Source organism: Mesoplodon densirostris, chromosome 7 (genome assembly GCF_025265405.1).
Source record: "Mesoplodon densirostris isolate mMesDen1 chromosome 7, mMesDen1 primary haplotype, whole genome shotgun sequence".
Taxonomy (NCBI): Eukaryota; Metazoa; Chordata; class Mammalia; order Artiodactyla; family Ziphiidae; genus Mesoplodon; species Mesoplodon densirostris.
The window spans coordinates 12127320-12142584 of NC_082667.1; the positions used below are offsets into that span (position 1 = coordinate 12127320).

General features: G+C 39.9%; 1 protein-coding gene across 1 annotated transcript; it reads left to right on the forward strand.

The window, feature by feature from the left end:
- The first annotated feature begins 1583 nt into the window (after nt 1-1583).
- Nucleotides 1584-13117, forward strand: LOC132494111 (olfactory receptor 5B21-like). Its single transcript, XM_060105148.1, is given in 4 exon segments — nt 1584-1592; nt 12142-12282; nt 12285-12738; nt 12741-13117. Coding segments are annotated over 4 exon segments (981 nt in total).
- Nucleotides 13118-15265: the final 2148 nt, after the last annotated feature.

The window sequence follows — 15265 nt, forward strand, 5'->3', positions numbered from 1 at the left end:
TACCTTGTGCAATATCATCTGACTTTTTATCTTCTCTTTGTTCATTTACTCAGTGGACATGAACACCTCTCTTGAGATATATTGTGGAAACTAAAACTGCGTTAGAAGGGTAGCTCTAAGGATGATCAGAGTTGAGAAGTATTTTTTGGATGTTTGTGTGCTGAGAGGACGAAGGTCACAGAGATGGAGATATTGGAGTCTTAAGATGAAGAAGGTAATCAAACTAGATACAACAGGGGACAGATGAGATGGAGGCTGAGATGAGGTGTTATCCTAAGGAATAAGGGTGGTCCATCTTCTATGAGTTTATATATGCAAATGTGCTGTGATACAGCCGATGGCTGTTGGTTTCCTCTTTATAGGCGAGGGGGAGATATATTTCAAAGCACCAGTTTAAACTGTTTCTTTTTTATTTTTCACTAACAAAGAAGCCCTCAGGGTTTGCAAATCTACAAATAGATAATTTTCCATTTTTATTCTTTCCATTTTTATTCTTAATGAGAAGCATACAGTGCTTTTTAACATTACCACGTCTGGTGATCTGAATGTTAGTTTGGTGAGTTAAAGACAAATAAATTTGCCTTAAGTGAGCTCCTCATATGACATACCTGTTTCTAGTCCAATTTCTTAAATAGAAAATCAGGTAGGACTTGCATAATTTGGTAGGCAATTACTGTTAACAGGACTGTTCTAGGTTCCAGGGGAAAACCTAAGATAATAAGACTTAGTCTCTGTCTTCAAGGAGCTTACAGTCTAGGAAGAGCCACACATTCAGCCCTAATACGAGCTTGTCCATACAGGAGGGTTTCTTCCTTGGCAGCAGAGGTCAGGGCAGTGAAAGACGAAGGACCTGCAGGTGGGAAACGTGGAAGTATTCAGTTCTGGGAAAGGAAACAAAAGGAGGCAATTTGGAAAAGTGATATAAAGAAAAGGAGGCACACATATTTCTCAGAACCTCAGAGAAAAACTTCATGGTAGAGAAGGCTTTAATTTGAATCTTCACATGGAAGCAGGAAAAGAAAACTGGGGCATTCCAACCTGGGGCAGGGGTGTGGGGCAGGGCGGAGAAGCATGAAGTAAGGCAAAGGGGAAAATGTGCCTGATATGGTAGGTGGAGAAAGGAGCTCCTTTATTGAGGATCTAAGGTGTGCCTTTCTGGGTGTGTGTGGATAAAGTAGGATACTTGGTAGTAATAAAGAGAATGAACATAATCACACTACTCTATATAAAATAGATCATCAACAAGGACCTACTGTAGAGCACAGGGTACTCTCCTCAATATTCTGTAATAACCTATATAGGAAAAGAACCTGAAAAAGAATGAATATATGTATACGTATAACTGAATCACCGCCGTACACTGGAAACTAACACAATATTGTAAATCAGCTCCACTCCAATATAAAATAAAAATTAAACTAAAAAAAGGAAGAGAAATAAAACTGCAAAGGTTGGTTGGGGCTAGTTTGCTTTGAATGTCAGGCTGGAGAGGCTGCACATTAATCTGTAGCCAACATGCAAGTCATCGAAGTTTTGAACATGGTGGATTGAAGGGAGGGTGCAAGGCAGAGGGAGGTGGGACCATGCATGAGGTGAGGTTCCAAGCTTCTCACGCACGTGCCATTGGCCCATCAGATTTTATCTACAAAATACATATTTGAAGAGAAAATTATTAATAATTTGAAGATGACAACTGCAGAGCATTAAAGCCCAAGGATGGGGCCCTTCTGAGCATGGGTCCCCACGTGACTACACTAGATGCATGTCTGTGAAGCAGGCTCTGGAGTGGCCTTCAATAGAAGGGAGGTGGAAATAGTTGAGGCTATGGTGCAGTAGACTGAGGATAGGATGGGAGATGATGTAGATGATAACGGTAAGGGTAGAAGGAGAGATATTCATAGAGCATAAAGGTCTATTAGGGTGGGAGAAAGCCTTTTGAGAGTTTTGGGGAAAGGATGGGTAAATTAAGCATGCTTGTGGACACGGGGTAAGAGCAAGTAAGAGAAGGTATGAAGGATGGGACTAATTGCTACAGTAAAGATCTCACAAGAGTAAGTAGAGATTGGATCAACGGTATAGATGGAGGGGGTGGGAAAAGAAGACGGCACGGTCCGAGCTAGGAAGGCAGAAGACAGCCTGAATTTATTTATTTTTATTTTTTTATTTTTATTTTTTTTGCGGTACGCGGGCCTCTCACTGTTGTGGCCTCTCCCGTTGCGGAGCACAGGTTCCGGACGCGCAGGCTCAGCGGCCATGGCTCACGGGCCCAGCTGCTCCGCGGCATGTGGGATCTTCCCAGACCAGGGCACGAACCCGTGTCCCCTGCATCGGCAGGCGGACACTCAACCACTGCGCCACCAGGGAAGCCCGACAGCCTGAATTTAGATGGAGTGGCTGATGTGACATTAACATCAGCTGGCCCCAAACTTAGTAAAGAAGATGATGTCATCCACGGAGAGTGCAGATACCTCAGTGGGGCTGAGGACTCAAGAGAAGCTCGGGAAATTCTGGGGAAATTGATAGATGGAAATGAGTCAGGAGTCTTAGAGCACGGGTTTCAATCATGCTGTTAATCAGCGGTGTGTCTTTAGGCTGATCACTTCATCTCTGTGAACTTGTTTATTCCTCGATAAAATTAGATATTTACAAGATAACACGTAGTTATACAGCGTTCAGTATTCTAAGTACTTTACATCTGTTCACTTAATTCTCACAACGATCCCATAATGAGAAAGAGAGGAATGGAGAGGCTAAGTGACTTGTCCGAGCCATCCAGGCACTGGTGGGAGAGCTGGGGTTTGAACCCGTGCATCTAGCTCTAGGGACTGTACTTATCACCTCTGAGCCATGGTGTCTTGGGTACCTTAACACCTAGTAATCTCTTAAGTCTTAAAAGGTGCTGACATCCCATGTGTCCCTAAAACTAACTTTTTTAGATGGACTGGTAGCTTCTTCACTCTTCTTGTAATCCTTGCAGGAAAGGCTTGCAATGACCGCAAGGTGGCAGCATTAACTCAGAGATACCTGGCCTTGCACTAACCCCGAAGTCAGAATTGGCCCCTTTCTTCCCCTTTATTTTTCTCAAACCCCAAAGTATACTTATTTGAAGGTGAAGTCACAGCTTGATCTTGTGAGGAGCCCGACAGTGAAGGAGCCACAGAAGTCAAAGCAGAAGTATCCCCATAGGAATGAAGAGCCTTTGAGAGGGAAGAGGAAGAAGATAAATCCAGGAGCACGAGGAAATGATGAGTTATCCGTTTAGTAAGCAGCGGATTCTGGGTCTCTCACTCGCCAAGAGCCAGTACTATTCCATTTTACCATGTTAATAGTCTTCATTTTAAGCAGTTTAATTTCTTTAGAATATTAAATGCAGATAAAGGAGAGTACTAAATTATTTTATAGAGTCCGATGTTTTGGCTAGATTGTCTCAGTTGTTAGATGTTGGACCTACAAGGTGAAGTTTTCTCTTTCCTTCTCTCTTTCCTTTCTCCCCCTTCCCCTTCCCTCTTCTCTTCCCTTTTCCTTCTTCTTCTTCTTCTTTCTCCTCCTCCTCCTCCTCCTTCTTCTTCTTTTCTTCTTTTTCTCCTTCTCCTTCTTCTTCTTTTTCTCCTCCTCCTCCTCCTCCTCCTTCTTCTTCTTCTTCTCCTTCTTCTTCTTCTTCTTTTTCTCCTTCTTCTTCTTCTTCTTCTTTCTTCTTCTTCTTTTTCTCCTTCTTCTTCTTCTCCTTCTTCTTCTTTTTCTCCTCCTCCTCCTCCTCCTTCTTCTTCTCCTTTCTTCTTCTTCTTCTTCTTTTTCTCCTTCTTCTTCTCCTTCTCCTTCTTCTTCTTCTTCTCCTTCTTCTTCTTCTTCTTTCTTCTTTCTTCTTCTTCTTTTTCTCCTTCTTCTTCTTCTCCTTCTTCTTCTTCTTTTTCTCCTCCTCCTTCTTCTTCTTCTTTCTTCTTTCTTCTTCTTCTTCTTCTTTTTCTCCTTCTTCTTCTTCTTCTCCTTCTTTTTCTTCTTTTTCTCCTCCTCCTCCTCCTCCTCCTCCTTCTTCTTCTTCTTCTTTTTCTCCTTCTTTTTCTCCTTCTCCTTCTTCTTCTTCTCCTTCTCCTTCTTCTTCTTCTTCCTCTTCTTCTTCTTCTTCTTTCTTCTTTCTTCTTATTTTTCTCCTTCTTCTTCTTCTTCTTTTTCTCCTCCTCCTCCTTCTTCTTCTTCTTTTTCTCCTTCTTCTTCTTCTTCTTCTTCTCCTTCTTCTTCTTCTTCTTCTTCTTCTTCTTCTTCTTCTTCTTCTTCTTCTTCTTCTTTCTTCTTTCTTCTTCTTCTTCTTCTTTTCTCCTTCTTCTTCTCCTTCTTCTTCTTCTTTTTCTCCTCCTCCTCCTCCTTCTTCTTCTTCTCTCTTTTTAATCTCTCTCCCTCTTTCTCTCTCCATCCTCCCTTTGGTTGTTGTAGTGATCAAATAAAATAACAATGAGGAAAATCTAGTCTTCAGGTTGAATGTGTGGGTCAGAAGATTAGATCCTACAAAATTTGAAGAGTGGTGCAAAAACATCCTTGGCCTCTTAACACCTAGCTTGCCACTTACTTGGCCACTTCTTATTTTATCAAAACAATTTAAATTTATTCTAACAGAAATTTTTTTATAAAAGGAAAAGAAAAAAATGTAAATAAGCTTCACTTTTGTAGCTGACTCTATTGGAACATGCATTTGTGAGTCCCTGAGGGAAGCAGGACCTTTTTCTGGATTCTGAGAGCAGCCCTGTTCTTCTACACTGATTCCCAAAAGGAGCAGTAGAGCACAGTGTAAAACTATGTAGACTTCAAGTCAGACAGACTTGAGCATCTCCTTACTTCCTGGAGTGACAAGCTGCTCCAAGTTGGTGGGTTGTATCCCTTGCTCTAGTCTTGGAATCAGTCAGTTCTCCAAGGAGTTCTTTTGATTGGAGATTATTATTAGAAGCCAAGATTAGGGTGTTAGGTATATACTGAAGTTTTCACAACTGTAAAACTGGAAAGATAATATCAATACATTTCTCGTAGAGTTGGGTGAACAGTAAGTGAAAAAACACACTCATATAGTACTTAGCAAGGGCCTGAAACATAGGAAGCATCCAATATGTGATCATTCAGTAGGGGCTGGAATAGAAGACTGCTTCCTGTAAGCTCCATGCTAAAGCTCATTTAAAAGCAAATTGATTGGAAAAAAATTTCATGAAACTGTTTTGATACATAAAAGTCCTTGTAACTTGAGGTTCCTTAGAGCTGGATTTAGGCAAATGGAAAATTTGATGAAGTCTATCATCTACATTTAAAATTAGAAATTATAATTTCTAATTTTAAATAAAGATGAAATTAAAATGAAAATTTCTCCCCGTTTAGTCTTAGAGAAAGTGCCAAATCCCAAATTCTCACAGGACGTCTTCTATAGGCTGAGTGGGGATGGTTGGACCCTGCAGCTCCTTTGAAGGCATTTTTGATGGAACTCGATCACCAATCATTTTATCCCTTGCTTGAAGGCCTGGAGCTCCCCCTGGGCCTTTAAGCCTTTCCACATCACAATAATCTTTCATTCCCTCAGGAAAGTGGTGTTTTTTTTTTTGTTTGTTTTTTTCAGTTGTCTTTTTTTTTAACATCTTTATTGGAGTATAATTGCTTTACAATGGTGTGTTAGTTTTTGCTTTAAAACAAAGTGAAACAGTTATACATATACATATATCCCCATATCTCCTCCCTCTTGCGTCTCCCTCCCTCTCACCCTCCCTATCCCACCCCTCTGGGTGGTCACAAAGCACTGAGCGTATCTCCCTGTGCTATGTGGCTGCTTCCTACTAGGTATCTATTTTACGTTTGGTAGTGTATATGTCCATGCCACTCTCTCACTTTCTCCCAGCTTACCCTTCCCCCTCCCCATATCCTCAAGTCCATTCTCTAGTAGGTCTGCATCTTTATTCTAGTCTTGCCCCTAGGTGGGAATGTAAATTGATACAGCCACTATGGAGAACAGTATGGAGGTTCCTTAAAAAACTAAAAATAGAACTACCATATGACCCAGCAATCCCACTACTGGGCATATACCCAGAGAAAACCATAATTCAAAAAGAGTCATGTACCAAAATGTTCATTGCAGCTCTATTTACAATAGCCAGGACGTGGAAGCAACCTAAGTGTCCATCGACAGATGAATGGATAAAGAAGATGTGGCACATATATACAATGCAATATTACTCAGCCATAAAAAGAAACGAAACTGAGTTATCTGTAATGAGATGGATGGACCTAGAGTCTGTCATACAGAGTGCAGTAAGTCAGAAAGAGAATAACAAATACCGTATGCTAACATATATATATATATGGAATCTAAGAAAGTGGTGTTTTGATTACTCGTTTGCATGTTACTGAGCTCTGGATTGGGGTTGAGTCCCTCCAGAGGCTCCCACATCTACATAGATACCAGCTTCTGGCTGATCCCAGGCCTCTCATACAGTTTAGTACCTCTCAAGCTCTGAAACAAGCTGCATCCGCAGCTGAACTGCTTTTACACCTACTTCGTAGCCTCAGGAAATCTTTTACACTTTGAAATCTGAGGTCTTCTGAGACTGAACAGCTTTTCTTTTCTTTTGCAGGCTTCAAAACCCCCCGTAGTTGAAGGCAGTTCTGAATTAAGGTCTCAGAATTCCCAAGGAACTAGGTATGTTTTCCCTGACTTATTTTTTTCAACATTCTTTGTACTGTGGGTAAAAATAATGGGTTTTTTAGGAGAAAGGGGCTCAGAAGTAGGTATAAAAAAAGGACTCAATTCCATTTTCCCCACTTTCCTCTGCCACATGAAAAACTGAGACAATGAACCTCTCCTAGGTAATTTTTGGGTCATCTTTTCTTAAACAGAAACTGACATAGTCATTTCTAGGTAGAATGCTGCTACCAGCTGGTGGTAATAAAATCTGGGACTGAAGTTCATATGATTGATCAATAATTTTTCAAAATATTTTTTTGTTGAAGTATAGTTGATTTACAATGTTGTGCTAGTTTCTGGTATACAGCAAAGTGATTCAGTTATAGATGTATATATAATATATAAATATATATGACCTTGTCATTTATCTATTTTATATAGAGATAAATATTTTTATTTTGTACCTGTTAATCCCTATAAATATATATGACCTTGTCATTTATCTATTTTATATAGAGATAAATATTTTATATTTTGTACCTGTTAATCCCTATAAATATATATGACCTCATCATTTATCTATTTTATATAGAGATAAATATTTTATATTTTGTATCTGTTAATCCCAAACTCCTAATTTATCCCTCTCCCACCTCCTTTCCCCTTTGGTAACCATAAGTTTGTTTTCTATTGATTGACAGATAGTTTAATGAAAAGATAAATTAGTTTGTATTGAGCACCCACCATAGACCACACAGTGGCTAGATTTTCTCATATTTTATCTTCCTTAATCCTTTATTGTCTCTTTTTTCGTGGAATTTAGTCTTATGGTTTTCCGTTGAGAATCTTCTTTTGGAAATCCCCCAGTGGGATGTGATAGCTGAGGGTGATTCTTCAAACACCTTTAGAAACAATTTTGATAACACTTTTATTTTCAGATTATCTGTCTTGGTAGTTTCTACTTTTATAATCCCTTAATCCTTGAAGTTTTAATGGTTTTCAGTTTTCAACACACTTTCTTATTTGTTATTTATTTATTTAGCCACACCACAAGGCTTGTGGGATCTTAATTCCCTGACCAGGGATCAAACCCGGGCCCTCGGCAGTAAAAGTGAGAGTCTTAACCACTGGCCCGCCAGGGAATTCCTTCATATTTGTTATTTATTAAATAAAGCAGTTGATCACAGGCTACCTTTAAATATTTTTTAAATGTATTTACTTTTCCTAGGCTCCTTCTGATATTTATTTTAGGCCTATGCAGAAAAGCTTGGCCTTTGTAGGACTTTGGTGGGAGGGAACACAGCAGCAGTAGCAGCAATGGGATTTAGATTCAGGCCTTCAGGGATGGTGCCGGGCAAAGCAAGGCTTTCCTCTCTCTGCCCTGACTCCAAATTCTCTTTGCTGCTCTGGATCCAGACATATTTATTAATAGTGACACAATGCATAATAGAAAGTGTTGTCCATCAACAGAACATAGAAATACTTTGAATATTAATTGATAATATATGAAGATGGCAGTCTGGGGCAATTCAATATAGCGAGTGCATGATAACTGTTAGAAATCAGACCTACAGCTTAGGTACGTATAATTGGGTGGTCAGTATTAACCATGAAAATTGATTAAACAAGCATTTGAGAAGGTGTTTTGGAATAGAATTCAGAATCCACACTAAGTTAGCCGCCTTTCATTTTTGGAGTTTTTCTGCATCATTTACCCTACCTTGTGTTAGGGAAGAGGTTGGTTTATGAAATAGGAAGGTGAGTATCTCTTTAGTTGAAGGACCACAGTGCTTGGCAAGCAGTCTTCCCTTCCTAGACTACCCCACCAATGAGCAGCAATATTTGGCTGGAGTGCTGGATCTTGAACTAACTGCTTTATCTCACCAAGTCTCAGCTTCTTCATATATATACATCTATACATGAATATGGGTCTGTAATATATGTGTATGCTGTAAAATATATAATATACATAACTCATGGAATTGTGATTTAGTAAACTGTGAACACAAATAGAGTTTTATAATCTCTAGAACAGTGGTTCTCCACCAGGGATGACCCTGTGGATGTTTGGGACATTTGGCAGTACCTGGAGACATTGTCGTTTGTCACAGCTGGGGAAGGGAGCAAGCTCCTTGCATCTAGTGGATGGAGGCCAGGGATACTGCTAAAGCTCCTACAATGCACTGGACAGCCTTTCCCCTGCCTCACCCCTGCCTGCAACCAAAGAACTGTCCAGCCCATAATTTTTTAAAAATTAATTTCTATTGGAGTATAGTTGATTTACAAATGTTGTGTTAGTTTCTGCTGTATAGCAAGGTGAATCAGTTATACATATACATACATCCGCTCTTTTTTAGGTTCTTTTCTCATATAGGTCATTACAGAGTATTGAATAGAGTTCCCTGTTATACAGTTGGTCCTTATTTAGTTATCTATTTTATATATAGTAGCATGTATATGTCAATCCCAATCTCTCAATTTATCCCTCCCCCTCCCTGTTTCCACCTTTGTAACCGTAAGTTTGCTTTCTACATTTGTGACTCTAATTCTGTTTTGTAAATAAGTTCATTTGTACCATTTTTAAAGATTCCACATATAAGCGATACCATATGATATTTGTCTTTTTCTGTCTGACTTTCTTCACTCAGTATGACAAGCTCTAGGTCCATCCGTGTTGCTGCAAATGGCATTATTTCATTTTTTTTTTTTTTTTTTTTTTTTTTTTGCGGTACGCAGGCCTCTCACTGTTGTGGCCTCTCCCGCTGTGGAGCACAGGCTCCGGACGCGCAGGCTCAACGGCCATGGCTCACAGGCCCAGCCGCTCCGCAGCATGTGGGATCTTCCCAGACCGGGGCACGAACCCGTGTCCCCTGCGTCGGCAGGCGGACTCTCAACCACTGTGCCACCAGGGAAGCCCCTCATTCTTTTTTTAATCCAGCACATAATGTTAATAGTGATGAGGTTGATAGATCCTGCTCTGGGGCTTTGTACAGATATTGCAGTTAAGAGGCCCCAGGTTCCTAATATATAATATCAGGAAACTGCCTGTCATCGATGATAGGATATTGTGTCTGTTAAATTATAGAGTACACACACATGACAAAAGTCGAAAGGAAAAAAAGAAAAAAGAAGGACTGGCTAAATGTAATGAAAGTGCTGCTGGTTGGAAAGTTAATTGACACATTACTGAATGTAAATCTGTCAATAAACAAAAGAAGGATAAAAATATAAAATTCTAGGAATTTATCTTAAGGAAAAAGAAAGGGGCATGAGAGGACATCTACAAGGGTATTCCCTGGAGCACTGTTTATAAAGGTGGAAAGTGGAAACCAGGACTGGAATTTTATCATGGTTCCTGACCAATAGCATTTCCAAACTGGCTGAGCCAGTCTTGTGATACCAGCTGCGACACTCGTGTGTGTAATCGTCATCTGAACAGGACAGGCTGGGCTGTCTCCTTTTGTGGTATAAAAAAGGCTCCTTACCAATCTGATCACTGCAGTTGCAGATAACCAAGGTCAAGCAGAGCTGAAGCCTTTTCTCCCTTAAATCCCTTCTTTTTCCCTTTCTCTCTTCCTCTGTCTGAGCCTGTTGCCACCCATTCTGCCACCAGGGACAGGAAAAACCTAGAAGCAAGTCAGACTGAGGGAAAACAATAGGAGAGAGAGACAGGTCACTAGAATTAGGACACAAGTCTTTCTCCAGGCCTGCCCATCCCCAGTCTCACTGTTAATTCTGAATATTTTTTATACTACAAGTCTTAGCTAATATGTTGGCAGAAAAGGTGGACCCAGCTAGAGAACAAGACCTGGATCAAAGAAACGAAAAGCATAAGGCTCTGCCTTCCAGTTGACAACTATTATTCAATAAAGATGAAGTCTTTACACCACGTTTTAATAACAAATGGAAAATTTCTTCCAATTAAAATAGGGAGAGGGAAAGTCAGTGCATTCACTTTATGCTTTGATCTTCTGCTTTAAACCGTGTCGGGAAACTAATGCAGGAAAGATTTTAAACATCCCAGGGTGTTGTTCACTAAATATAAGGTTATTTTTCTGAGTGAGACATGTTTAACCTGTTTAACCTGTTTGTTTAACCTGTTTGTTGTGGGGTTAGTTAGCATGAAAAATGTTTAAACACTTTGCTATTGATGTTCTAATTAATTCACCAAATATTTAGGTATGTGATCAAAGGTTCATGGTAGGCTGTGTGGTTGCTCAACTAATTGTGTGAATCACTCAAGTCTCAAGTGCTTTGGGAGAGCAGAGAAGGGAGAACTTAATTGTAATCAGGATCAATAACAAAGACTTCTGATAGGAAGTGGAGAGGTATAATCTCAATTTAAATATATAAATATAAAATACAATTGAATTACTGTTGAGGGATAAACTTATAAAGACATTAAAATTGTAGTTAAGAGCTTTGGATTTGATATCAGAGAGACCAAGGTTTTAAGTCCACTTTCAAGACTTACCAGTTATGTGACTTTGGGCGATATTTTTCTCTTCTTCTCTTCTTCTCCTTCTTCTTCTCTTTTTTCTTCTCCTTCATCCTCTTCTTCCTCCTCCCCCCTTCCTCCTCCTACACCCCCTCCTTCTTCTTCATCTTCTTATTATTACTATTATTTCATAATAATAGCTCTCCAGTCTTTATCTAAAAGCTACTAGATTTTAGGAGCAGATAGTAGCCAGAAAAAAGAGACCAAGTATAAAATATACTGACAACTGGAAATAATCTAAGTAAAAAGCAAAATGCTCTATTTGCATATTTTCTATCATGGAGCATTGTTGAAAAAGGTGAACATTTTGAAATAAGAGTATTATCATATATACTCCTTGGGTATATTTTGCACAGTTTACACATTTATACAGTTTCTCCTTGTGTAAAATGAGGAAAATAATATGATCAACCCCAAAGAGTTGGTTTGAGGATTAAATAAGTTAACTTCAAGGAAAGCTCTTGGAGCAGTGCCTGGCATACAGTAAGCTCTTAGTGTGCTTAATACCATATAATTCTATTGGCATACAAAACATCAGGAAATCTCTGTAGAGGCTATACTCTTAGGAGTGGAATAAAAAAAAAAGGAATGAGGGATTTATACTTTGTACTTCATACTATTCTCTTTTTGATTTTTTAAAAATTGAATAAACAAAATCTTAAAAGCTAGGCTACAAGACGTATCATATTTTGTTTCACATGATGTAAACAGGTAGAATAGTTCAAGCTCTGATTGTATGGACATTGGGTTCAGAAGTATAAGGATGTGAATCTAACTCTGACCCCTACTAATTAGGTCATTCTCATCAATATTAAGCTCCCAAGAAAGTAAGCATAATAGTACTTATCTCACGGGATTAAATGCTGTAATGTAATACAAGGGTCTAGCAGGTGCCTTACACAGAGTACTTTCTCAGTATATATTAGTTTTCTATTTTTATATCATCCCTCTATACTTTCATCTGTTTCACTGGCTCCTCTTCTTTAATTGCCAGGCTAAATTGAAGTTAACCTCAGTGGAGAATAGCACAGAAACAACAGAGTTCATCCTCTTGGGATTAACAGATGACCCCAACCTCCAGGTTCCCCTCCTCCTGGTATTTTTGTTCATCTACCTCATCACTTTGGTTGGGAATGGGGGGGGATGATGCTGGTCATCTACTCAGACTCTCACCCCCACACTCCAATGTACTTCTTCCTCAGCAATTTTTCCTTTGTTGATCCGGGTTACTCATCAGCCGTAATGGTGGCTGCACTGCACTCAGGAAACAAACTCATCTCCCACAATGGATGTGCTGCTCAGGCCTTCTTTGTGGGTTTTGCCACCGTCGAGTGCTACCTCCTGGCCTCCATGGCCTGTGACCGCCATGCAGTGCTGTGTAGGCCCCTTCATTACACCACCACCATGATAGCAGGTGTGTGTGCCCTCCTGATGATGGGCTCCTATGTCTGTGGCTTCCTCAATGCCTGTGGCTTCCTCAATGCCTGCATCCACTCAGCAGACACCTTCAGACTCTCCTTCTGTGGTTCAAATGAGATGAATCACTTTTTCTGTGAAGCCCCTCCACTCCTGGCTCTCTTGTGCTCCAACACATGCATGAGCAAGTTGGTGGTCTTCTTTGTCGTGGGTTCAATGTCTTTTTCACCCTCCTGGTCATCCTCATCTCTTATTTCTTCACATACATTGCCGTTTGACGGAGGCATTCTGCGGAAGGAAGGAAGAAAGCCTTCTCCACCTGCGCGTCCCATCTCACGGCCATCTCCATTTTCTATGGAACAATCATCTTGTACTTACAGCCCAGCTCCACCCAGTCCATGGACATGGACAAAATAGCATCTGTGTTTTACACGGTGGTGATTCCCATGCTGAACCTCTTGATCTACAGTCTTAGGAACAAAGAAGTGAAACATGCTCTCTGGAAAATACTCAACAAACTTAATTCCCTGTCTCTAAGTGTGAGTAGGAAGTAGGCAGGCAACTAAGGGATAAACCTTCCCCCCAGACCTAGATGCCACCTCAACTTTTGAGGTTTGGCAGATTTCAGTTCTTCTCCAAAACAGTGGTTACTTCTGCTGTTAGTAAAAGTGGTAAAAAAAAAAAAAAAAAAAAAAAAAAGCAGCCCTTTGAAATGTCTCACTCAGAAAAATAACCTTATATTTAGTGAACAACACCCTGGGATGTTTAAAATCTTTCCTGCATTAGTTTCCCGACACGGTTTAAAGCAGAAGATCAAAGCATAAAGTGAATGCACTGACTTTCCCTCTCCCTATTTTAATTGGAAGAAATTTTCCATTTGTTATTAAAACGTGGTGTAAAGACTTCATCATCAGTGAATAATAGTTGTCAACTGGAAGGCAGAGCCTTATGCTTTCCGTTTCTTTGATCCATGAGTTTGAAAGTTAAAGTGTCTAATGCTGACAAAGGATTTTTCAATATTTTTAATAACGTCTCAAAGACGCTTGTAACTGAAAGGACAAGGCACTGGACCAAGAGTCAGGTGACCCAGTATGAAACCCTTCTAACCCCGATCCTTCTGCACCCACTCTTATTCCCATCCTCACTCATAGACTGTGTACTTTTGTATTCTCCATCTCCTTCTGTTAAAGTGTTAGGACAACTTTGGTAGAAAACAATAAGCCACCTTGTGTATATATGTTTCAGTAGATAAATTGTTTAAACTTTAACCTGAATAAGTATATCTCTTTTTAGAGTTCCTGCACTCTGTTCTATGCTTTTGGCCTTGGTCTAATCTAACATAATAACCAAAACTTACAGAAGGTTTAAAGAGAAAAATTTTTTTCCAAGGGCCTTGAGAAGGGATATTTGTCTTCTGAATTAAATGCTTGCATTTCTCGTCATCCTTAAGTTTGGTGAATCTATTATGAATTCACACAATAGATTTTTGTGCCCTCATTGCATCTGTTTTTTCAATATTTCAGTTCGCCTCTGGATCCCTGTTCTATTCAGATGTTCTGTAATTAGATGCAGCAAAAATTAAAAAGCCTGTGTTAATGTACTTCTTAAGATGGGAATGGCCTGATGAGGCACAGCACAAGTCTACCTTCAGGTCTTGTTTCCTGAGCTAACTGGTGTGAGCGGATGTGTGTGGGTGGGAAGGGAGCGGTGATTAATTTCACTTCTCACATATCAACTGCTTGATGTTTATAGCTACGACTAGTCTAAGCTGCCACATATTTCATGATTTCAAGATCTCCAAAAAAAATTTTTTTTTAAATCTTAAATGTGAAAACCAGAAATCTTGGTGGGCTAAATCAGGGAGCTTAGAAGGTCATATTAGTTTTGAGATGATCAAACTCCATTATGCACAGGACAGCCTTGGTCTGAAGAGGGTTGATCATGGATCTTGTGGAGAGAGAAGCAAAGAGGGACATTCGGCTGACCTGTAGGAAAAACTTTCTCAAGCACATGGTCACCATCACCTAAAGGGATTGGGAGCTTCTTCTGGATCCAAGGCCTTGACAACCTAGACTTGCCTCATCCATCCTCCCACCTCCCTACCTTAGCAGTGAGGATTTTCCAGTAACACACAGAAGAGCAACCTTTAATGGCCAGGATCCACTTCACCAAGTAGTCCTTCTCAGTGACTTAAAGAAGTTACAGAGCTCAAGGTACCCAGATTTGGAGATGAGTCTGGGAAGCATCTATACGAGCATTGAGTGTGTTCCACTCAGAGCTCAGCTTCTTTTCCTACTTGATAGATATCATTAACTCCTTTTCCTCTTCTTCCTGCTCCTCTTTTCCTGCTTCCTCTTTTCTCTTCTCCTCTTCCTCTTTTTCTTCCTTTTTTCCTCAACCTCTTTCCATCTTCAGCCCAAGCAAGAACTTCCCTCACCACTAAGCAGTTAGATCACTGTGAAAAATTAAAGTCTACAGTTTTTATATGAAAACTGTTACAGTACCTAGTAAGGTGTGTTTCTGGGCATGTTTCTTTCTGCCTCTATATCCCAGTTTAGGCAGAAAAGTATGTGGATCTTCTAAGAGTTAAAGGCCTAATGACTACATATTACATTTTCTATTGAAGTCATCTCAAACTAGCACTAGAGTTGACTGCAAATGGGTATCAAGGTCCTAGTTCTAGTATCAAGAGCTGGATGAAG